The sequence below is a fragment of the Meles meles genome, chromosome 15, assembly GCF_922984935.1.
Source record: "Meles meles chromosome 15, mMelMel3.1 paternal haplotype, whole genome shotgun sequence".
NCBI classification, from domain to species: domain Eukaryota; kingdom Metazoa; phylum Chordata; class Mammalia; order Carnivora; family Mustelidae; genus Meles; species Meles meles.
Window position 1 is genome coordinate 37,498,765 of NC_060080.1, and position 23,963 is coordinate 37,522,727.

The 23,963-nt window shown below is 43.8% G+C and overlaps 2 protein-coding genes across 3 annotated transcripts in view; one reads left to right on the forward strand and one right to left on the reverse strand.

Annotated features, from left to right (window-relative positions):
• LOC123926040 (interleukin-36 beta-like) overlaps positions 1-23,963 on the forward strand; it is a 196,245-nt gene that overhangs the window by 72,803 nt on the left and 99,479 nt on the right. The window lies entirely within an intron of this gene.
• On the reverse strand, positions 1,128-7,934 carry IL1B (interleukin 1 beta). Its single transcript, XM_045979743.1, has 7 exons — positions 7,874-7,934; positions 7,148-7,212; positions 6,506-6,557; positions 4,738-4,942; positions 4,043-4,207; positions 2,688-2,818; positions 1,128-1,913 (listed from the first exon to the last, which is right to left on the reverse strand). The coding sequence occupies exons 2-7, from the start codon at positions 7,195-7,197 to the stop codon at positions 1,704-1,706; spliced, it is 813 nt and encodes a 270-aa protein (XP_045835699.1). The 5' UTR covers positions 7,198-7,212; positions 7,874-7,934; the 3' UTR covers positions 1,128-1,703.

Below are 23,963 nucleotides of genomic sequence, written 5' to 3' on the forward strand. Positions count from 1 at the left end.
CAGGTCCTGGGATCGAGTCCCGCATGGTCTCCTTGCTCGGCAGGGAGCCTGCTTCTCTCTCCACCTCTGCCTGCCTGTGTGCTCTCTCTCTCTCCTTCTCTCTGATAAATAAAATAAAATATTAAAAAAAAAAAAAGCTGGTAGGAGCTGTGATGATATGGTGTATTTCCTACTGGAGGTTACAAATATTTCTTCCCTAGATTGTTTTTGTGTTTTGACTTTGCTTCTGGTGACTTCTGCAATTTTGGAAAGTTTACTCCTTACATCATTTATTATTCAATTTTTATTTAATTTTTTAAAAAGATTTTTAATTTGAGAGAGAGAGAGAGAGAAAGAAAGCAAGCATGAGAGGGGAGAAGTCAGTGGGAGAAGCAGACTCCCAGCTGAGCAAGGAGTCTTGCTCCTTTGCCCAAAACAGGACTTGATCCCAGAACTCCAGGATCACGGCCTGTGCCAAAGACAGTTGTTTAACCAACTGAACCATCCAGGTGCCCATTATTATTCATTTTTTTGCTCCATACTTTTGATCACACTAGTCCCAGTACGAAGAGAACCCATTCCCTTCTTTGTGAGGAACTCCTGCTCATTCTTTTCAGTCTGACTCATGTTGTCCTCCTTGACCATCTATCCTTCACAGTAGATGTTGTCCTCCTGGCTGCTGCTTTCATGCTTTAACTTACCTATATTTCCCATGTTGCCCTATTTTTACTCGTATCTATCTGCTTCTCCTACCTAACTAGGAATGCCTTACCTATCTTGTTTCTACTCCCAGCTCCTAGTACATAGGATTTACTTAATAAACATTTGTTGAATAAATGAGTAGAGAAATTGTTGACAGTGGTTACTACCAACACTTCCTGCCTTACTTCAGCTGATCCTACTTTTCAGATGAAACGTATGGACCAAATATCCTTTTGTGGAGAAATAGAAATGAAGCGGTGGGATAGGTTGGCTTGTCTTTGCTGGTTAGTGATGTTCCTAGATATTTTGCCATGCTCAGTGATGAGGGATAGGCTTCCAGTTTCCCAAGGAGAATTCTTATGGCCCCATTTATCTTTACTTTTCTGTGTCAGATCCAAGAAAAAGCAATTACCACATGGGCAAAAAACATTTTTTTCAGTGAGGTTTATTTCAGAATCATTGAAGCAGTGTAATTATACTTAATCATTCATAAATATTCCTGTTTAAACAATCTGAGCTTATATGTTTTTCAGCCTTGGTGAAAGGACTCGATATAAAGATGGTACATTAGTACAAATTAAATTCATTTCATAGGTCTTGAAGAGTGGGCTCTTTCACAGACACTGATGCTTCTTGGCCCTCTTGACTTAAATAGAATAACCCACCAATAAATAAATAAATAAATAAATAGTTAAGTGGTTGTTCATCAGAAGCTGGGCTTAAAGGACAGAGGGTTTCTTTGCACCTAACGTGTAATGACCTCTGCCAGGCTGGCTTCGAGTGAGCAGAAGTGATGAGAGGGACCTGACTCAGCAGAGGGGGTCTGAGGATTGGCCCTGAGAAGAGCAGGCTATTCCACCTGACTGGTAGGCAGGAGATCTTATTGGCACTGATTCAAGGAAGGCAGCTGTGCACTGATTAGAGAGTGAAGTTCAGTTTGAGGTCACGTTTAAACCCGTCTATTCCCTTTCCACCGGCACTAAGAGTTACTCAGCACTTGTGGACTCTCTGGGTACAGGTCTCTAGGAAGAGAGTTCCATGTCGAAGTTAGTTATGTCCTGACCACCTCTGTTATTTCCCAGGAAGACAGGCATTGCTTCTGCCTGAGAGGTGCTGATGTACCAGTTGGGAAACTGGGAAGACTCAAATTCCACCCTTTCCTTGATTTCTGTCTTGTTGAAGATAAATCGCTTTTCCATCCTCTTCTTTGGGTAAACTTTGGGGTCTAACATCTGCAAAATAAATAAATAAATAAATAAATAAATAAATAAAACCAGAAATAAGAATTTTTATGAGGGAAGAGACAAAGACACTCTAGTGAAGTTACTCTCTGGTTCAGCTAGAGAGGAAACTGCCGAGACATAGGACCAGGATCCAGACTCCTGATTTATCTTGGTGACCACAACTTTCTGTATAGTGACTGAAAGAACTCTTACTCTTTCCTGAAACTTAATATCAAATGGCAGGGAGCATAATATTGGTGGAAATTTTATTAAAAAATGAAAATTGGATTAAAACTTTAGGAGTTGCTAGTTTCCAAGGACTTTTGCTCTATTTTTCCTTATGGCCCTGGCTAGAATAACTTCAGTTTAGAAATGAAACTTTTATTGGGAAAGATGGTTGGGGGTGGGGTGGGGTGGAGGGTGATTTGGGGAGTGGAGGAGACGACAGGTGACAGCTCCCTTGAATGGATTAACTTCCCAAAGTGTCACTTATCCATTGGAGTAACCTTAACAATGTTATAATCCTTCTAACCCTAACATCTATTGGGTGGTGGTAACAATGGCAGGATGTAATAATATCAGCAAAATGACTTAATTTTCTGTGGTGGGAGTAAAAGTTACATGCATCTAACAATTAAATTTATTTACATTTATGCAAAATTATCAAGTATTTTACTCCTAAATTTCCTGGACAGGGAAAGGGTGGTTGTTTTGGAAGTGAGTGAGGCCTAAGGGTATTTGAGAAGAGCCCCGGGGAGCCTTCAGCTCCTGGTACTCACTCACCTCCAGCTGCAAGGTGGGCTTCCCATCTTTCATCACACAGGACAGGTACAGATTCTTTTCCTTGATGCACAAGGCCACAGGTATCTTGCTATTATCTTCATCCTCTTGCACGAAGGTCATGCGGAACACCGCTAGAGAATGGAAGGAGGCCTTGTGGTCAGGAACACACAGCAGTGCAGGGTTGGCCCAGCCACTGGACTCCCAGCCTAGGACTCATACAATTAACACCTGCTGTGGGAGCCGCACTGAGGTTCCCGTGGCCTAACAGATAGGATAGCTTGGCTTCCCACAGAAAATAGCAGGCTTAGTTGGTTAATTCTTTTCTCTAAAGAAGGTCTGGGGGTTTCTTAGAGCCTCATCACTGTGGCAGTGAAGAATTAGGGGATCTAACTTTTGAAAATGGAAGGAAGCCATTTTGGGCCAGTGGTGTGCCCATCCAAATGAGCAGAACAATTTAATCAATGTGAAAGGCAAGAAAAGAGGTAGATCAGGGCTCCTGGAAGAAAACAGGCACGAATCTGTGTCAGGAACACGGAACAGCAAGTGGGAGGAACTTGGAGAGGGGAGGCTTCGCTGGGAAAAGTGGCTCCAAATAGACTCGCATTTTAATTTTCCTTAGTTGTGGCCATCTCACCTTGGGGGCCTTTAGGTCAGGCTCACAACCCAGTTAGAAAGAAACAGGTTTGTCCTGGCCTGGCTGAGATGCCTCTCCCCAAGGTTAGCAGCCTTGGAAGAGAACAGGCTGCTCCTTTCAGCTGTTCCTGTGGCTGTGCTCCTGCATACAGGGTTCAGCCACAGTGGCGAGGTGCCAGGCAGATTTCCACAAGTAATGGGCTCTTCACTTGAAACATCTGCTCATTACAATAGAGAGAGATAAGTTCCTGCTTGTCAGTAAAATTTCCCTACAAGGAGCCATCCGGTATTGGGCAGGAAGGATGTTAGGGTTAAGGGGGCAGGGTTGGGAACGAGGATGGACACATTATCTGGTTGACACTCTAGTTTCAACTTCAACAACAGGAAAAAAGGAACCCACAGGCGTTAGGTCATGTCCATCAAATAACCCCTTTCTAATGGAAGCACTGACATTGCGCTATCATTCAAAGACTTGGCTGGACCATGGTCCTGGGTGTGCTGAGCATTCTAATTTCTCTGAGTCTCATCTCTTGCTGAAAAATGAATATTCTAAGGGAATCAACCTGGTGTCATTGCTAGGACCAAAACAAAAAGCTTACAGGTTCATCATTAAATGTTTTTTCATTGATGTTCATAATTCACCTTATTCTACTTTGTTAAAAATGTGGAGAATTAGCAAGCAGCCAGGAGACCAAGAAAGGAATCCAGATGTGCCCAGTTACCTTGTTGGTTCACACTAGTTCCGTTGAGGTGGAGTGCCCGAAGCTCATACGAGTTATACAGCACCAGGGATTTTTGGTTTATGTCCCGTAATTTGCAGTCCAGGGATCGTGGGGGTGCATCATGAACAAAGGCATCATCATCACACTTTTCAAAGATGATGGGTTCTGAAATGTGGAGCATATAAGTTGTTAGGAAGAAAACTGGAAAGGCAGGCCAGATGATAGAAGGCAGCAGAATTTGTTTTTTTGGAGGCTATCCGAGCATGCACAGCCTGTTTGATTATAACATTGGTGGGGAGAAGGTGGGGTATGTGAGAACACTGGACCTGGCACCATGAGATGTCGGTTCAGGCTTGCTGTGGACTAGCAATAGAACTGCTCACATAGGTGGCAATGGCAGTAACACTAGCCCAACGGGGACATCGTGAGACTTGCGGGAGGTAATGCAAACGAGAGCCTAAGATTGGTGGAGTCACTGGCAAATGTGAGTAGTTATCAAGGTCTTACTTTAAGAATAGTTTCAACTAAAGAGATAATCCATTTGGTATCTAGGCTTCTCTGTTTTTCTCTCATTACTGGGCCTTCGCCTTTTAAAAGGCTTCAGCTTTGGGACAGTTTGGTTGACTGCTGAGTTATGGACTCTGAGAAGCAAATGACCTGAGGTCTCCTGTCTACTCATGGTTCTCAGTAAATACCTTCTGCAAAGATGCAGTGAAAAACGTTCATCAGGTCATCATCCTGGAGGGGCAGTGAGCAGGGTACAGATATCTTCTTCAGCTTCTCCAAAGCCACAACAACTGACACGAAATGGCTCAGACTCTTGTTATGGAGCTGGTGGGAGATGTGAAGCTGGATGCCCTCCTCTTCCAGATAACTGTTGTTCAGGTCTTGGAAGCAGCACTGTGGAGAGACCAAGGAAGAGTGTGTTAAGGTGGTCGGGCCAGAGAACTCCTGTTTTCCCATCAGAGAGGCCAAAGGGGCCTTGGGGATAACTGATCTTCTAATGCTAAACTCTCCTTTCTCTGAAGCCCAGAGAGGTTCAGTGGTTTATCCAAGGAAGGGCCTGTGGCAAGTTAGAGGCAGACCCAAAACCAGAACTGTGGGCTTTCTGCCCGCCTATATGGTATTCTTTTAGAATAAAAGTGTCTACCTCATTTATCTTTTTTATACATTGCTCCACCTAACCATAAATGTATACCTTCTTACCCTCTGTGTCTTTTTGTATCCTTCATGCTCTAACACTATGTATTTAATTCTTCATGGCAGTGATGAGCATAACAGTTTCCATTCATCTATGTTCATTCAACAAGTTTTTGATTATTCTCTACAAGGTTTACATTCTACAAATACTTTAAAAGTGGTTACTATTTGTGAAATATGTTCTCACTTTCCCATTATTCAGAGAAACTGTATAACTGGATGAAGGCTTAAGTGAGGTTGATAAGTTTGAACTCCCAAAGGACAGTTAAAGAGGCCTCTAAGTGCACAGAGGAAAGCTGAGCGTGACCGTAAGTTCCTGCCCAGAGCTGAGGCTCCCAATGAGAGGGAGCCCAGTTGCTGGAAGGAGCAGTGGGGGTAAGGGCCAGATAGAGAAGCCACACCTCACCCAGGGCTGGAGTAAACCAGTGACTGTTTTAAAAACATTTAAAGAAATGTACTTTTTACAAGGGCAGGGACTGGATTATTAGGCTAGGGGAGGCTGCCAAGATTGGAAACAAAAAAAGTCAGAGAAAGGTAGCTGCTTGCTAATCTGTTCAAATGACCTAGCTGGGTTGATGGCTGTACCACCTTGGAAAGTCATCAGGCCTCATGCAGAAGAGAAGAGACAGCTCAAACATTAAAATGGCTCCAAATAAAGTTGAGAGTCCGAGAAACACCCATTTCCAGGGATAAACTTAGCCACCATTGACAATATTTCAGAATTGAAGGTTACAGGATGCCCGGAGCTCAAAGATCATCTGGTTCATTCCCCTTATTTTTCAGAGGTCCAGAGGGTGAAATGGCTTGTTTAAGATCAACTTTTTGTTGACATAATCCACATCTTATTGTCATAAGCTCCACCCCAGGGAGGAAAAACTATCCTACCTTTAAAGGGGGCAGGCATACACTAGTTCCCAAGGACTTAAGTGGTGTACATAGGTGGAACCCTCTCCTAAGAGGAAAATCAAATTTGCGTGGAGCCTTATCTGCCTTCCTAACAAGATGCAGCAAACTTTATCACCACTGCCTTTCCACCTTTGCCCTCTGCAAGCATGGCCATCATCACCAAGCCTTAATGAGTGAGGTGGGAGTGGTATAGTGACCAAGTCAGCATCCAGTTCCATCTTTGTCTGTCTCAGTGGAAGAGGTAAAAGTCCTTCCATCACAAAATGCCATGGAAACAAAGTGTCCCAGACCCTTTTCCTGGAGCCTCTCCCATATCAGAGTCTCTCTAGGAGTTGTGTGCTAAGCCCATGGTCTCACCTTCATCTTTCCAGGACCATCAGCCTCAAAGAAAAGGTCATTCTCGTTGTCACTGTAATGAAAACAGAGAGATTGCTCAAGTATGTCTCCCAGACAAGCTAGCTTGCTTGCTTGCTTGCTTGCTTTCTCTTTCTCTTTCTTTCTTTCTTTCTTTCTTAATTCCCCACAAACAGTCTTCATTATTAATAGGAAACTGCAAATAGTACATCCCTTAGAGTTGCCGAAAGCTGCCGGCAGGTTTTGTGGTAATGTGCATGGAATGCCATAAGAGGCAGGGCGGATATCCTGGGTACTCCCTGGATCCAACTCCCTGTTGGATCCTGAGACCGCACTTCCCCGCTGAGCTTTTCCTCTCTCTCAAGCCAGACTTTGCCAAGAGGTGCCCTGTATTGTGCACTTGGAATATTTTCTTCCTATTTGCCACTTGCAAGAAGCCCCTGCAGCAGCAACATCTGGATGGTCTATGGGTCCAAAGGCTGAACGTGCAGTGGGAAATCAGTCTTCAGACCAGGTTAACCTAGAGCCATGCTTGCCACCAGAAGAGGCATTTTGGAGGACAAATCTGGTCTCCAAGCACAGATAACACTCCACTCTTGAAAGAGGAGCTCTGCTCACACTGCTAGTCTCAGTCTCCCCACTGACCTGTAGCCATAAGACATCACTTCACTGGTGGGTTCAGGTACTCTTGCCATGGCTGCTTCAGAAACCTGTGTAAAGAGGAGAAAATGAGTGACTCCTGCTATGCCAGTCTCCACAGGGGCTGCCTTCATATGTGAGCTCCTCTCAGCACCTGGCACATGGCAGGCATGTAAAGGAACAATCTTTTTTTAAAATTTTATTTATTTATTTGACACACAGAGAGAGAGACCACAAGTAGGCAGAGAGGCATGCAGAGAGAGAGAGAGAGAGAGAGAAGCAGGCTCCCTGCTGAGCAGAGAGCTCGATGTGGGGCTCGATCCCAGGACCCTGGGATCATGACCAGAGCCGAAGGCAGAGACTTTAACCCACTGAGCCACCCAGGCGCCCCAAGGAACAATCTTTGTGTATGAGTGAATGCATGGAAGAGCATTCCTTTGGTTCCAGAGGAAACATCTGCTAAACCAAACCCAAACCAGGAGTGTATTTGTTAGATCTGGAGCAGAGACTTTGACCCTGGGCTCTCAGATGTCAGCTGCTACATAAGCAACACACATTCCCACAACATTTCACAAATCATAGCTATAATACATGTGACAGTTTTGTGAAAAGCCCAGTCCTCAGGCAGAGAGGAAGGGTGAGGGAGGGAGGATGAGAGAGAGAGACAGAGACAGAGAGACAGAGAGACTTGACTGGAACCTAGTCATAAAGAAGAGTTAGTTCAAGTTGTACCTGAGTGAGGAAGACTGGCTGGAGTGAATAGAATCCTGGAGTGGACCGCTGTGCCTCAAAGAGCTATGCCGTCTGCCAATTTCTACCTCACTTTTATATTCTTTAAAAAGCAGAAGTGGGAGAACTTAAGAATTTCCCCTTTGGCCAACAGATTTCACAACCAAATTAAAAAAAAAGGAGGAGCAGTGGTAATCTGGGGAAGGGGTGTACTGAAATAATTGTCTAGCCCATGGAAGGCCAAGTAGTAGTGAATGATGACACATTTTTGCAGATGTGTCATTATGCAAATATAGTTTTTCTGACAACTGTTACACAAATGATGTCAGTATTAAAATATAGGATTTTCCTAGGTTAGAGTACTATTTTAGGGTCTCTGGAACAAAATGGAGGACACACAGATACATGCATGAACAGGCTCCCTCACTCATGCGTTGCCCTTAAATTTAGGAGACTTATCACTTGGAGATAGATTAAGGGGTCTAAAAAAGTGACAGTAACCCTTTCAGTCTGAACTGAGGTTGCTCTTCTCTACTTTGGAAGCTCAGGGTTAATTACGGAAGCCTCTGTGGAGACAGGTGGCCTTCCGGGATGGGGCAGAAAGTATATAGGTGTTCAGGGATTTAGGCTCCTGATGGGGCTGTGAGAACCTTGCAGATAAGCTTGTTCAACCCTTTCAGACCAGGTGCTGGTACCCTAGCCAGTTACACATGCAGTCTCTAACAATACTTGATGAAGGATGAATAAGCCTGGGTTGGGAATGTAAATATAGGGGGAATGGTTTCCCCCTATCTTTTCTTACAGGAGCTTTACAGTTTCAGATCTTACTTTCAAGTCTTTAATACATTTTGAGTTAATTTTTGTAACTGATGTAAGATAGGGGTCTCTAGTTTCATTCCTTTGCATGTGAATATCCAGTTTTCCCAACACCATGTGTTAGAAAGACTATCTTTCCTCTATTGAGTATTCTTGACTCCCTTGTTAAATATTAGCTGACCAGGGGTGCCTGGGTGGCTCAGTGGGTTAAAGCCGCTGCCTTCGGCTCAGGTCATGATCCTGGGGTCCTGGGATCGAGCCCCGCATCTGGCTCTCTGCTCCGCGGGGAGCCTGCTTCCTCCTCTCTCTCTGCCTGCCTCTCTGCCTAGTTGTGATTTCTCTCTGTCAAATTAATAAAATATTAAAAAAATATTAGCTGACCATATATGCATGGGCTTATTTCTGGGCTTTCAGTTCTGTTCCTTTGGTCTATGTGTCTGTTTTTATGCCATTACTATACTGTTTTGATTATTACAATTTAATAGTTTAGTTTGAAATTAGGAAATGTGATACCTCCAGCTTTGTTTTTCTTTTTCAAGATTGCTTTGGCTATTTGGGGTCTTTGGTGCCATAAAAATTTTAGGATCCTTCCTTCCTTCCTTCCTTCCTTCCTTCCAGAAGAGGATAAGCAGGTGGAGGAGGGGCTGAGGGAGAGGAAGAGACAGAATCCCAAGGAGGCTTCCTGCTCTGCACAGGCGGGGCTCAATCTCATGACTCGAGATTATGATATGAACCAAATCAAGAGTTGGATGCTCAAGTGACTGAACCACCCCAGTGACCCAGGATTTTTTTATTTCTGTAAAATATGCTGCTGTAATTTAAATAACTGTTGCCTTGAATCTTTAGATGGCTTTAAATAGAATGGACATTTTAATAGTGTTATTATTATTATTCTAGTCTAATAACTTGAGATATCTTTCCATTTATTTGTGTTTTCCTTAATTTCTTTCATTAAGGTCTCATAGTTTTAGTGTACAGATCTTTCACCTTCTTGGTTAAATTATTTCTATTTATTTTATTGTTTTTGGTACTATTATAAATGGGGTTGTTTTATTTATTTTTCTTTTAGATATATATTTTTAAAGATTGTATTTATTTATTTGACAGAGAGAGAGAGAGAGAGAGATCACAAGTAAGGAGAGAAGCAGGCAGAGAGAAAGGGGGAAGCAGGTTCCCTGCTGAGCAGAGAGCCTGACGTGGGGCTCGATCCCAGGACCCTGAGATCATGACCTGAGCTGAAGGCAGAGGCTTTAACCCACTGAGCCATCCAGGTGCCCCTTTCTTTTAGATATTTTGTTGTTAGTGTATCAAAATACACCAGACTTTGTTGAACTCAGAGACCAGCAAAGTACCTGCCCAGTGTACTGGCCCAGGGTAGGCTTCCCATTTGTAGAATGATTGAATGACTAGGTCATAAACTGTGCATGAAGCCTAGAAATGGGGCCTTCCCCACCCCTTTTGTGCATCTATATCACAGCATTTAGAGCACTGAATTGAAATCTTGCTGGTTTATTGGGGGCACCTGGGCGGCCCAATATCAGGAAGACAGGCACAAGAATGCTATCATTGGTAAGTATTTTGTTCCATAGGCAATCTAAAAGCTGCATACTGGGGGCACTTGTGTGGCTCAGTCGGTTAGGCACCTGCCTTTAGTGCAGGTCATGATCCCAGTTGGGATCGAGCCCTGCGTCTGGCTCCCTGCTCAGTGGAGAGTGTGCTGCACCCTCTCCCTCTGCCCCTGCCCTTGCCCCCTCAACTTGCGGGTGTGCACACACATGTGTATTCTCTCGCTTTCTCAAACAAACAAATAAATAAATAAATAAATTCTTTAAAAAAAAGCTGCATCCTGTTCAATGCATCAATTTCTTGTGAGTTTGGTAAGCAATAGTCAGTTCCCAACTCTGAACCCTCATAAAATCGGGTGTCTAGTTCTGCAGACACCTTAGAGGCCCTAAGGAGCTTGATGGACTTTTCTGTTTTGCCTCCATGGGCTTCACTCTGTCAATTAAGCAGTGGTTGCCAAACTTAATTGAAGGAACTACCATCTTCCTCCTTCCACCTTCCAGAGTCATTATGCTGGGGTCAGCAAGACCTGGAGGTCTGATAGCTCTGTGGGCTCTCCTGCCCAGAGAACACAGAGATGCTCTCAGCCTGTTGATATGGTGAGAAGCTGAGTGAAGGAGGATGAAAGCCAGTGACAGAAAGGGAGGTATGCAAGAGACTCAAGCATCATTTCTGAGTTAATCCTTTCTGTTTCTAAGGACTATGAGCTTGAGGTCAGGAATCTTGAGTCTACTTCTCCATCTTTTTGTATCCAGGGTGCATAAGTTCCCATTCTTTTTGCTCAAGGGAAATTTTGGAGCCATGGGGCAATGCCCCTTGACGTAGTAGTTTCTAGTTCTGCTGTGTCTCATCCCAGGCCCAGAGCCTGGACCCCAAACCTGGCAGCATCCTGTCCATCTCAGGAAGTGAAACTTCTCATTGTGTCAGGCAAGTATGTTGCACAATGCATGTATCAAACCCCATCTCTTCAAAGAGACTACTCAGGCCATAGCACTTCCTTCCAGGCCCTAATCAACAGAAAACTTCTCACTACAGAAATAGTTGCACTGGGGGAGGGCCCAGGAGAGTGACAATGATGTAAATGGCCACGCAGACCCATAAAAAATGGAACAAGCAGAAGTGGGGAGTTGACAATGCCAGGATGTAGTGGGAAACTCCGTTTGGGGAGGACTCTTCCCTCTTGAGTCACTCAAGCCCTTCTCACCTCCAAGTCAAGTTGTCCTCTACACTGGCAGGTCATTTCTCCAAGACAGGAGAATGGCATTTATTCAGAGCAGCACGTGCCTTGGTACTATCTTATGTCTGATCTTGAACTTCTAGCTTCTCTTAGCAAGATTGACCTCCCCCAAATGGTCTTCAGTCAAGAAGACAAATGATCATGGGTCATTTCTTATATTATCATGTGTAGTTATAGTACTATCTACTCTCTGTCATGGGCCATTTTGTTCTTGTTGACTCTCTTGTACAGAAAAGCATAAAGCCATGACTGTCTCTACCATTTTCCAAGTCCCTTCTCATCCTTGGCATGGACTTCCTAATATTCTTCTTAAGAGTCTTATTTCTTTCCACCATTCCCATAGACCTTTCTGGTACCCAAAAGTGTTTAAAATGTCCTGTGTAGCCATGCCTGTCTCCATGGCTACTTCTTTCCTTTTCTTTCTGTTTCAGAGATGATTTCAGATTAGAGAGTCTGATTTTAGTTTTGAGACCTCTGCTCTTCCTCTTATAGCATCATCTCCATTGAGTCTGCCCTCCTCTTGGATCCAGGTACTTAGAGCAGACAGGCAGATTTCAGGAATGCTCCATTCTCCTCCTGGTCTAGAACAAGGAGGACTCAAGTATATGAGGAAGCTGCTAGGTTTGGTGAGGTACATGGTCTGCAGAGGCTTCTCCCTACTGGCTGAGTCATTATTCCACTTCTGAGAGGCCAGACTTGTCCTTCCTTTGGGTTCAACAGTAAAAGCCCTTTGGTAGGTGAGGTGGATGCCAGGACGTTTCTTCTCTGTATCTTTCTTGTACGAATAGATATAAGATAGTCCACCGTAAACACAGGGCTCTGATGCTGCTTATATAGGGGTCTGGAAACATTATAAAGGACCAGATAGTAAAAGGATATTTTAATCCTTATGAATCACAGGGTCTATGTTGCAACTACTCAACCCTGTCATTGTTGTGAGAGAGCAGCCATAGATAATATGTAAATGAATGGGCTTAACTGGATTTGTCCTGCAGGTCATAGGATGTCAGCCCCTGTCTTACACCATTGTATTAAACCATATTTCTTGGACGTAAATTTAGAAACAATACTTTAAAAAAACCTGTCCTTTATTGAGTACCAGGCACTTTTTCCCTTGTCTTATTTAGTCTTTGCAATAAGATTTAAGGTAGATAGTACTGACCCATTTCACAGATGTGAAAACTGAGACTGACAGAGTTAACTAATTACTAGTAAATGCTGGAACCATGGCTCAAACATGGTTTAGCTGAATCTAAACCAGATCCTTTTTAAAAAAATCACTTTTAACTGTTATAAACATTTTTTTGCTCCCATCTTGTGCTGTCCACAGTGCCCATCTGCAGAATTTTTTCTCAACGATTCAATTATATTCTAAATGACATTAGTTTGGCAGATTCACTTATCTTGGCAACTGTGCCTGTAAATGTTTCCACACTGTCCTCTTAGGACTAGGGTAAACTCTGTCCCCTTGTCCTTCCTCCTTTTCCCACCTGGCTGTGACATGTGTGAATTCTCTTTCTCCTTCTCTCAGGGTAGCACTGGGACTTTCCAAACTGGGTATTTAGTTCTCTCTCTTCCGTTTTCTGAGTTGCTTCCTTATTTGTTTTCATTTTCTCACCTGCTACTGGTAGCTCTGTTGTTTGATCTCCTTTGTCCTTTCCTTTTAATTTAAGACTGTTCTAGCACTATCAAAAAAAGATCACTTTAGTATTATTATCCCTAGAGTCATACAGTTTTTAAAAAAGTAATGCTTAAAAATACTTTGCTCCTAAAATCTATGATGAAATACTTCTCTCCTAATCTGTCTGCAGTGTATGTATTCTACTTGCTGGTTATTACATAATTGAAGGTGATTTGGCCATTTCCTTCCAGGACTTAGTTAATTTCACTTCTCCAACTACTTCCTCCTTGTTGGCTGGAACCAAGTTTTCTATCTTCTGGGAATACAAAGTTCTTAGCAAAGCAACTCAGGACTTGTTGGTGCAATGGTCAAGTCTGGAACCCAGACTTTAGGTCGTTATTCTCCTTTAATTACTGAGCAATGTTGAATGAAGAAGTCTGATTATGTAAAGGTATTATCCAAATTCTGCCCATACTTTAATACAATTCATAGATATTCCAGAATTCAGCAACTTGGGATTCCTTTCTCTCCCTGGCTGGCATTAGAGGTTGCAGCCTCTTTCAGTATGTAATAATGGATCTATGAGGCTGCCACATGTGACCCATTTTTCAAAGTTGGTTTTCACAAGGGAGGATGTTTGATATGATAGTTCCAGGAGGGATTGATCAAAGTTAACCAGTGGCATGTGCAAGCAGCAAGTTATATTTTAGAATTGGTAGTGATTTAAAAAATATCCTTCTTAGGCTTTTTGTTAATATACATGTTCATTTTGAGAGTTTCAAATGATATAAAAATATTTAAATTAAAAGGGAGAAGGGGCACCTGGGTGGCTCAGTGGGTTAAGCCTCTGCCTTCGGCTCAGGTCATGATCTTAGGGTCCTGGAATCGAGCCCCGCATTGGGCTCTCTCCTCAGCAGGGAGCATGCATCCTGCTCTCTCTCTCTGCCTGCCTCTCTGCCTACGTGTGATCTCCGTCTGTCAAATAATAAAATCTTAAAAAAGAAAAAAGGGAGAAAACTTTCACTGCCCCTACCTGACTGCCTCTCTCACTGGGTAAGCCATTTCACCAGAAATTGTCCCAGTCACTGCCATCCAAGGACTCACCGCTCATTCATTAACCACCATCAATCCTTTGAATAGGTCTTTTTGAGCACTTCCTGACTGCCTGGGATCTGTAGATTTCTCTCCATCCTCATACTTCATTGTAAGTAATTCAAGTCCTTCCCTTCTTACCTTGGTCATTTAAGTCATTTCCTAATTAGTTTGTTTGCTCACATGGAAACTCCATTCATCCATTCCCAACACATTAGCCAAGGGATGTCTCCACAAAGCAAATCTGGAGACATCAAGTCCTTGCTCACATCTCATCATTGGCTCCCCATCTCCTCTGTCCAAGCTCCTGAGCATGGCAAGCAAGGTCCACCATGGAATCCTCTATTCTTCTCTCCTGCCACACACTAAAGTCCTCCCAAACTATTCGCAGTCCTTGAATGCAATAATATTTTTTCTAGCCTCCATGCTGTTGTACAACGTTTTCTTTTTGCCTGGAAACTCCTTCTCCTCCTTATAGTTTGTCCACTGCTTAATCCTTTTTTTCTTTTTTTAAGATTTTTATTTATTTATTTGAGAGAGAGTGAGAGTGAGAGAAATCACAGAGGGAGAGGGAGAAGCAGAATCACTGCTGATCAGGGAGCCTCATGTGGGACTCGATCCTACCACCCTGAGATAATGACCTGAACAGAAGGCAGACGCTAACCAGCTGAGCCATCCAGGTGCTCCTGCCTAATTCTCTGTACCATGTGCCTCTAATACCCTCTGCAAACCTCCCTCACTGTGCTTTATTTGCTTATCTCCCTTACTATTAAATACCCACTTGTTATAGCTCTTATCTCCATGCCTGGCACATGATGGTGGTCCATGAATGTTGGCTGACCAAATGAATGAAAGCCAGACATGATCATGCTGCCACTCTCATGGGTTCCATCTTGAGCAACCTTCCTCTGTTTCCTTAGAAAAGAGTATCTTGGATTAAAAATAGAGACTTACCAGAAGCACAATTTTCAACTCACAATGAACTCCTCAGTAAGCAGCCTTGTTGATAATGGAAGCAGCAGATAGGCCCCAAAGACTCCTAGAGACCCCTGGGCCTGACTGGGGGTGTTGTCCTCTTGGAGAAGTGCAGTTCCTGCCACAAAGGCACAGTGAGCACCTTGCTGCCCGGCTTGAGTCAGAGTGGTGTTCAGCTGCTCCTTTAGGGCATCCTGAGCTCTTTATGAAGTCCTCTGAGATAAGGAGGTGACAGGAGTTGTCACTATCATCAGGAAGTGTTCTCCTGCTCAGTGTTTCACCAGATGCCTGGGAGGTAAATTTCTGGGGGGATACTCCCATTTGTCCCAAAAGGCAGTTTTGAAATGTTTCTTAAGGACTTTTCCAAACTCCTCTGAGAATTTGGGAGTTCCAGAAAAATGAAATCAGAGGTGATGACATGACAGGGTAAGTAGCTTTTGGAATGACTTCCACCATTCCAGAATGGGAGGTGTGTGTGTGTGTGCGCATTTGTGTGTGCGTATGCAGAGGAAGGAGAGGAAAACTATACCTCACACCAGGCACCATGTAAGCTGTGTGCGTGCGCGCGCGCGTGTGTGTGTACACACAGAGGAAGGAGAACAAAACTATACAAGACATGGTACTTGTCCTCGAGGAACTTTTACAAATGCCTACAATTTAAGAGAATATGGCAAGCATTATGAGGTGTGTAAACCGCCAGGGAGGGGTCATCTGCTCTTTTCTCTACATGTGTTCAGGGACTTGGCCAGGTCAAAGGAGGGAGAGAAATGTGATTTGGCTCATTGTGAACTGAGAGTGCTCTGGGCTGCATTCTGAGATGCTATTTGTGAAATTGTGGATTCATGTTGGAGGGGTTGTTTACTTCAGAGCAGAGTAAAGACCTGAGAGTGCCAGGAAAGGCAAGGAGGAGAGTACCTCCTCACTCTGGACAAGGGACTATAAGAACTGGATTGGCCTTGGCAAACGAGGTTGCAGACTCGTATCTCCATGTGGTCATTATTGCTGTCTGGCTTGGAACCCTGAAAGGAATGGATATCTACTGTCAGACATCCTAGGGAGAGGGCATGCTGGGGCAGGAGGAGGGCCCTGGTGGGTGTGGGGTAAATCTTTCTCTGTTAGGCCACATGGCAGCGAGGGCCCAGACTCTGGGACTTGGACCTGCCTGGAACTCACCCTGGGAGGTATGAGGGGGGAAGTGGGATTGAACTGGTTGCTCACACACTGAGAAACTCCAGGAGTGAGGCAGGGAAGGAGGCCTGGGGGTAGCTACTCTGCCCGAAGCAGTTTTATTTCTTTTCTTTCATCCTCAAGCCTCACATCACGGAAGGCAGGAAGGTGGTCTCAGAGATTTAAGGGACATCCCCTCTAGGACTGATGTGACAGGAGGAGTTGGGAGGTATTGTGTGCCCAGCAAAGCAGCCACCTCTAGAATGGTCCCCGAGAGCAGGGCCCTGGGTGCCTTTGCTCATGGCAGTATCCCCAGACATTAGAGTAGTGCAGTTTCACTGACATGAATGAATGAATGTCAGCAACAGCAGTCTGAGTGTGGCAGCCTGAGGTGGAAGTCAGAGGGAAGATTTTTTTTTTTTTTTAAAGATTTTATTTATTTATTTGACAGACAGAGATCGCAAGCCGGCAGAGAGGCAGGCAGAGAGAGAGAGAGAGAGAAGAGGAAGCAGCTCCCCGTGGAGCAGACAGCCCTATGTGGGGCTCGATCCCAGGACCCTGGGATCATGACCTGAGCTGAAGGCAGAGTCTTTAACCCACTGAGCCACCCAGGTGCCCCAGAGGGAAGATTCTGAGACAGTGTCTTAGGGACTTTCAGAGGGTGATCACTGGGGACACATTGAGGGGGATACATTTCTGTCTGCATAATTAGGTGCAAGGCAAATTTGACCCCAACTGAAACCCAGGCATGTTGTGTGTGGTGAATGAGTTGAAAGGGAGTAGTATGTGTCGTTCAGAATGTACTAACTTGGCATATGGGTTATTTTGAGCTGAGATTTAAAACTCAGCTTAACCTCCCCCGTAACTACCTAAAATAATTTAGATAAGTGGCCTATACCAGAGAGAGGGCTGTTACCAGAGAGAACTGTTATCTGAAAGACTTTTCTGTATGGTAGGGCAAATATCTGATTACCAAACTCCTGCTCTTATCTGCCTATGAATTGCCCTCCTTCCCTCTGAAGCCCCAGGGCCCTACCCCTTTCCCTAGCTCAGAATGGGACACATAAACCTCAATTGCCTGACTGCCTTGAGTCTCATATTTTTATGGGGCACCTATACAAATGAAATTAAGTTTGCTTTTCTAATGTTAGTCTGTCTTATGTCAATTTAATTAGTAGACCAGCCAACAAACCTAAAAGAGAAGAAGGGAAATTTTGTCTGTCCATACAGAATCCTCACCTCTGACCTTACCGTATCCAGGAGCCCAACTCCACCTTCCCTCTCCCCAGAAGTCTGCTTCAGCAGGACATCTGGAAGGTTTGTACTGTGCAAAGGGAAGCATAAAGAAATGGGTGTTGGGGCCCCTGCTTTAAGACATGATACGTAGGGGACTGACTCTCTGCACTGGGGAATAATGATAGGGCTCTGAGTGCCCAGGTGGCTCTCCAGGTGGCTGACATTGTTTGCCTTCAGCTAAGGCCTGTCCGTGTCTGTGATTGCTGGATGTTTGTGGACTGAGGAGTGTGGGGTTCATAGCTGTACTTGTGATGGACTCTACATGCCCGTCTTTAGGGCAAAGGCTCCCCCTATGTCCCTAAATATCCCCCTATGTCCTCTATTTCTATTTGGGGTAAAAATCCATGTAACCTCTGCATGCCCTAGTGTGAAGTTATTGGTTGGTTTAGGTGGGGTCTCCTTTGTTGAGGCCTTTCCAAGGCTCATACAGCCCAGGCCTTGCTGGTACTTCATCTCTCAGCCCTCTTCCTCTTGCTCACTACATCTAGCACAAAGGCCTTCTGTCTGATCCTTGGCTTGGCAGTCTTGCCCCTAACCTGGGGGCAAGTTGGTTTATCTTTCTCTCATCAAGGTCTCCCTTGACCCCCAGCTCTCATTCTGTCTCCAGCTCTAGCCACTCTCTCTCTCTTTTAAAATTTATTATTCAAGTATAGGCAGCATGCAATGTTATATTAGTTCCAAGTATACAACATAGTGATTTGGCAATTCTATGCATTATGTAATACTTACCATGATAAGTGTAGTTACCATCTGTCAACTTACAATGTCTTATAATTTTTTGACTATGTTCCTTATGCTGTATTTCCCATCCTTGTGGCTTTTAAAATTTTATTTTAATTTATTTTTATTTTATTAACATATAATGCATTATTAGCCCCAGGGGTACAGGTCTATGAATCATTAGGCTTACACACTTCACAGCACTCACCGTAGCACATCCCCTCCCCATTGTCCATAACCCAATCACCCTCTCTCTACCCCTCTCCCTCTGGCAACCCTCAGTTCGTTTTGTGAGATTAAGAGTCTCTTAGGGTTTGTCTCCCTCCTGATCCCATCTTGTTTCAGTTTTTCCTTCCCTACCCTCCAAATCCCCCCACTGCCTCTCAAATTCCTCATATCAGGGAGATCATATGATAATTGTCTTTCTCTGACTTATTTCACTCAGCATTATACCCTCTAGTTCTATCCACGTTGTTGCAAATGGTAAGATTTCATTTCTTTTGATGGCTGCATAGTATTCCATTGTGTATATATACACCACATCTTCTTTATCCATTCCTCTATTGATGGACATCTAGGCTCTTTCCATAGTTTGGCTATGGATATTGCTATTATGAACATTTGGATGCACGTGCCCCTTCAAATCACTACATTTGTATCTTTAGGGTAAATACTCAGTAGTGCGATTGCTGGCTCATAGGGTAGCTCTATTTTCAACTTTATGAGGAACCTCCACACTGTTTTCCAGAGTGGTTGCACCAGCTTGCATTTCTACCAACAGTGTAGGAGGGTTCCCCTTTTCCTGCATCCTTGCCAGCATCTGTCATTTCCTGACTTGTTAATTTTGGCCATTCTGACTGGTTTGAGGTGGTATCTCAGTGTGGTTTTGATTTGTATTTCCCTGATGCAGAGTGATGTTGAGGACTTTTTCATGTGTCTGTTGGCCATCTGGATGTCTTCTTTGCAGAAATGACTGTTCATGTCCTCTGCCCATTTTTTGATTGGATTATTTGTTCTTTGGGCATTCACTTTTTTAATTTTATAACTGAAAGTTTAGACCTCTTAATCCCCTTCAGCTATTTCGCTCTCCCATCAACCCTCTCCCTTCCTGGCAAGCAGTTAGTTCTCTGTATTTACAAGTCTGTTTCCCCTTTTTGTTTGTTTTGTTTTTTAGATTCTACATATGGACATGTAAGTGACGTCATATAGTATTTGTCTTTCTCTGTCTGGCTGTGCTTAGCATAATACCCTCTAGGGTCATCCATGTTGTTGTAAATGGCAAGATCTCATCCTTTTTTTATGTCTGATCACTATTCTGTCACATACATACATATATAATATGTATACACACATATATAATACATATATCACATTTTTTATAAAACTGGACAACTACATGAAGAAGAAGAAAACTGGACCGTTGTATTATACCACACACAAAAATAAACTCAACATGGATTAAAGACCTAAATGTGGGACCTGAAGCCATAAAACTATAAATGAAAAGGCAGTGATCTTTTAGATATGGGTTTTAGCAGCATATTTTTGGATATTTCTCCTCAGGTCAGGGAGACAAAAACAAAGATAAAGGAATGGGACTGCACCAAAATAAAAAGTTCTGGCTGCTCATTAGCATTTTACTCCTGTGTATTTTCTTCTTGCTTATCTGTTGTTTGCTGACAGATTGCTCCACTAGCCTGTGGGCACAATTGGAGCATGCTCCTGCAGTCTTATTACTATTGTGTCCCCAGGCCAGTGTGGGTGATTTTAGTTTTTGAGTGGCAATTGAGCAAAGGAGCCATCTAGCACCTGTCTCAGGTTTCACTCCATGCTTTCCAAAGAATGCAGGTCCCCCCAAATTAGAGTCATTCGGTCCAGTGCCTTTGGGTGGGTGCTTTGTGTCCCTGGCTCCTGCCTGGTAGAGTGTGCTGCTCTGGCTGGCTGCATAGGTTCCCTTGCCCTCTCTTTTTCTCACTTCTTGGCAGTTGCTTCTGAAATTGCTTGTTCAGTGTAGAGCGTGACCTTGCCCAACAGGATTCTGCTCCATGTGGGCTTAAGACAATCGAGAACTCTTGCTTGGATCTCTCCTACTGAGCTCCTGAAGTCAGTTTATAGGTGAGGAATGAGACTACCCCGGGGTCAAACCGCAGATCAGGCAGGTTGCAGACTCCCAACAGGTGCCCAACTTCTGGCGTGAGTTCCCCTCTACACTGGGTGTTCAGGTGGAGAGAGGGCAAGGTATTGCTCTGTGCTCCTGAGGAAGCCCAGGACTGAAATCTCAGCCAAGGGCCACATTATTCAGAGGAACTGGCTCAGCCAGTCCTGACACTGGGAGTTGGCCCCTGCCTGATTGTCCTATTGCAAATGGCTTAATGGACAAGGGGACTAGACTGGTATTAGTGGAGATGTGGGGAAAAGGGAATAAGCCCACAATATTTTCTCTGAACCCACAGCAGCCTTGCTGGCTTTAACACAGATTGTTTAACTGTCAGACCACTTAGCTCTTACATTATCCTACGGACAACCAGATCTCAGGAGGTCAGACTTCATGAATTCCAGCAAGTTCCTTGACTCCCTCTTTACTGAGGTTGATTCCTCAGGAGACCCCATTTTAAAGTATCAAGGTTACAGTAGGATTCACCTTAGTCTCGCTTTGTTTACTGGACAAGGAAATTTGCTCTTCTTTTAAGTACTAGTCATATGGAAAGCAATCCTACAAATAAGCAAACAAACTCATGTCAATATCCAGAACAGAACTTTTCAATTTAGTTTCCCCCAAGTAATAAGCCTCCCTTCTTGCTTAGTAGGGAGCTGCTTTGAGTGTGACTGGGAACACATTTGACCTTCCCCTCCAGTCTTAAAGTTCAGCCACTTATCCTTCTCCTATGAGAGAGAAGGGAATTATCATTGGAATGAGGGATTCCAGGAGGCATTCAGTAGGTGAGTCAGAAAGACCAAAGAGGGAATCAGATGAAGCTCTACCCTCCTAGCCTAATCTCTGAAGGTCACTAGTCTTCCTGGCCAGATGTCCTTAAGTTAAAATGATGACCACAAAACCTATCTCTCAAGGTTGTTACAAAGATAAACAAAGTCCTTTATGTGAAAGCGTCTATCACAGAGGTGGACCATGGTTGACACAGAGGAAATACTAGTTTGCCTCCCTTTCTTCTTCTTTCCTTCCTTCCTATTGAGAGTGGCCTCCTTTTCACCATTGCCATGGAATCTCTGATAGTAGTGATAATCCAACAGGGTTCACTGGTTATGTGTGAGTATGTGTGCATTAAAACTGGAAAGTGTCAACTGGCAACATTCATTCATAAAGAACTCATTTGGCCTGGGGCTGCAGTGGGGATGGGGACTATTGTTCCCCAGTATGCATCACTTGTCCCTTTGTTTCATTGGTTCCTTGGGGCATTTGTCCAAATGGAGCCCCTCAGTGGGCTCACCAGATACGAATGTCCTGAGTTTCCCAGCATCCTTAACAATTTAGCATCATCTATTCCCTAAAAGTGTAATTGCCTTCCATATAGTATTTCCAGTATTGCTAGGAATACAAAGATGGATTAAACATGGGTGCCTCTCTTCAGGGCACTTATCTTGAATACAAAAAATTAATAGTAGGTGCTGAGAAGAGGCACTCCTTTTTGCCACCCTCAAGACTACGTACCTTTTGGAAAGACTCCATTTAGGCAATCATGCACACAGACATCCTTCTTTCTGACCACAGCCTTCCTGCTTTCTCACCCCCATACTCTCAAAGTGCCAATTATTCACCCTTATCAGGACAACTAGCCCACAAACATCCCCCCTCTCTATCTGTCCTCCTACTTTTGCTTCCTTTTTAGCCATTTTAGTTGATATGCTCCATCTTTTCAACCATTTTCTTGCTGATCTTCTCAGCAGCCTTTCCCTTTTTCTCCCCTAGCATTTCCTAGATATTGATGGTCTGCTTCTTCTGCATCTCTCTTGAGGCTACTGGGGACTGTTGGAGAAAACTGCCTAGCCTTACAGATGACTACCTCCTGGAAGCATGGACACCACCACCCACTGGGCTCTGACATTGTTTGGCAGTCCTGTGAAGATCTCCTAGTGTGCTGTGCATTTCAAATACTCACTAATAGTGTCATTTCAAATACTCACCACTGACCTCAAATCCTGACCCTACCTCTCTCCCTAATACTTAGTCCTTGAAAAATAGACACCATCATATGAGAGCTCCCACAGCATTTCCTTTTTTTAAAGATTTTATTTATTTGAGAGAGAGACAGCATGAGCAGGGGTTGGGGTGAAGCAGAGGGGAAGGGAGAAGCAGAATTACTGCTGATTGAGAAGCCTGAACTGGGGCTCTATCCCAGGACCCTGGGATCATGACCTGAGCCGAAGGCAGATGCTTAACTGACTGAGCCCCCAGTTGTTGGAATGGTGGAGGCTTTTTAATCCTACATGGGCTCTTTCTTCTACCCAGGCCTGCAACCTCTTGATCCACTGTTGTATAATAAAGAGTGTATCTGTTTTTTGCCCCAGATTCCCACCAGGGACTTCTGAAACTCTTGGAATTTTTGATTCTTGGCAGTGCCCTTAGATAACTTTAGGTGGGAGGCTAGTCTCCAGAAAGACCAACCATGTAATTAGAAGATTGGGGTTTTGAGTCACATGATGGTATCAGTCAGCTCTTCCTTCCAGCCTCCTGAGAGCTAAGAGGAGGGGGACTGGAGATTGAGTTCACTCACATGGCCAAAGATTTAATCAATTATACCTACACGATGAGATCCCAGAAAAACTCTGGACACTGGAGCTTGGATAAGTTTCCTTTTGTTGAACATAGTGATGTAATGGGAGAGTGATGTGTCCTGATTCCACATGAAGAGGGTATATGGAAACTCAGTTCCGTCCCAGACCTCCTCCTCCATATCTTGGCATTTGGCTTGTTCTCTTGATTTGTATCCTATTTAATAAAATAATAATAATAACAGCACTTCCCTGAATTCTGTGAATCTTTCTAACTAATTAAAAAACTTGAGGGGGTCTTAGGAACTTCTGAATTTATAACCAATCAGAAGTGTGGATAGTCGCTGGTCAGGACAGTCTTATTGGGGACTATGACCTTTAACTTGTGGGGTGTGCACTAACTCTGGATGGTTATTGCTAGAATTGAATTGAAGTATACCCAGTTAGAGTTGAAATGGAATAATCTTCTCAAGGACCTTGCTGTTGGTATCTTTCTCCCTCATTTTTGACCCTTTATTCTCTACTGGCTCCTTCTTACCAAACCCTCTTGTGCCGTACTTATATGAATTAAAATGAAACAAAATAAAACAAAACTGCTTTGTTTCTCTTAAAAGAGTGCCTTCACTTGTTTTCCCTCCCACTCCTTAGGCCTCAACGCTTTTGCTTCCTCCCTCCTTCTCTCATGAAGGCCATCCTTGTCCCTGGAGTCAATGATCATTTTCAGCCTTTAAAAACAAAAAACAACAACAACAAAAAACTTGACTTCTCAGTGGTATTTCACACAATTGATCATTTTCTTCTCAAACTATAATCCCCTCTTGCCTCAGTTCTTCAATATTACCCAGTTTTTCCTTCTGTCATTCTTTTTCCAGTCACCT

Excerpts from the sequence above, each read along its gene's own strand:
- IL1B (XM_045979743.1), bottom strand. The coding sequence starts at position 7,197 with ATGGCAAGAGTACCTGAACCCACCAGTGAAGTGATGTCTTATGGCTAC. Across the intron at positions 6,558-7,147 it reads GTGATGTCTTATGGCTACAG|TGACAACGAGAATGACCTTT; the intron begins GTCAGTGGGGAG and ends TTTTCATTACAG. Across the intron at positions 1,914-2,687 it reads AGCCCACCTTGCAGCTGGAG|ATGTTAGACCCCAAAGTTTA; the intron begins GTGAGTGAGTAC and ends TTTATTTTGCAG.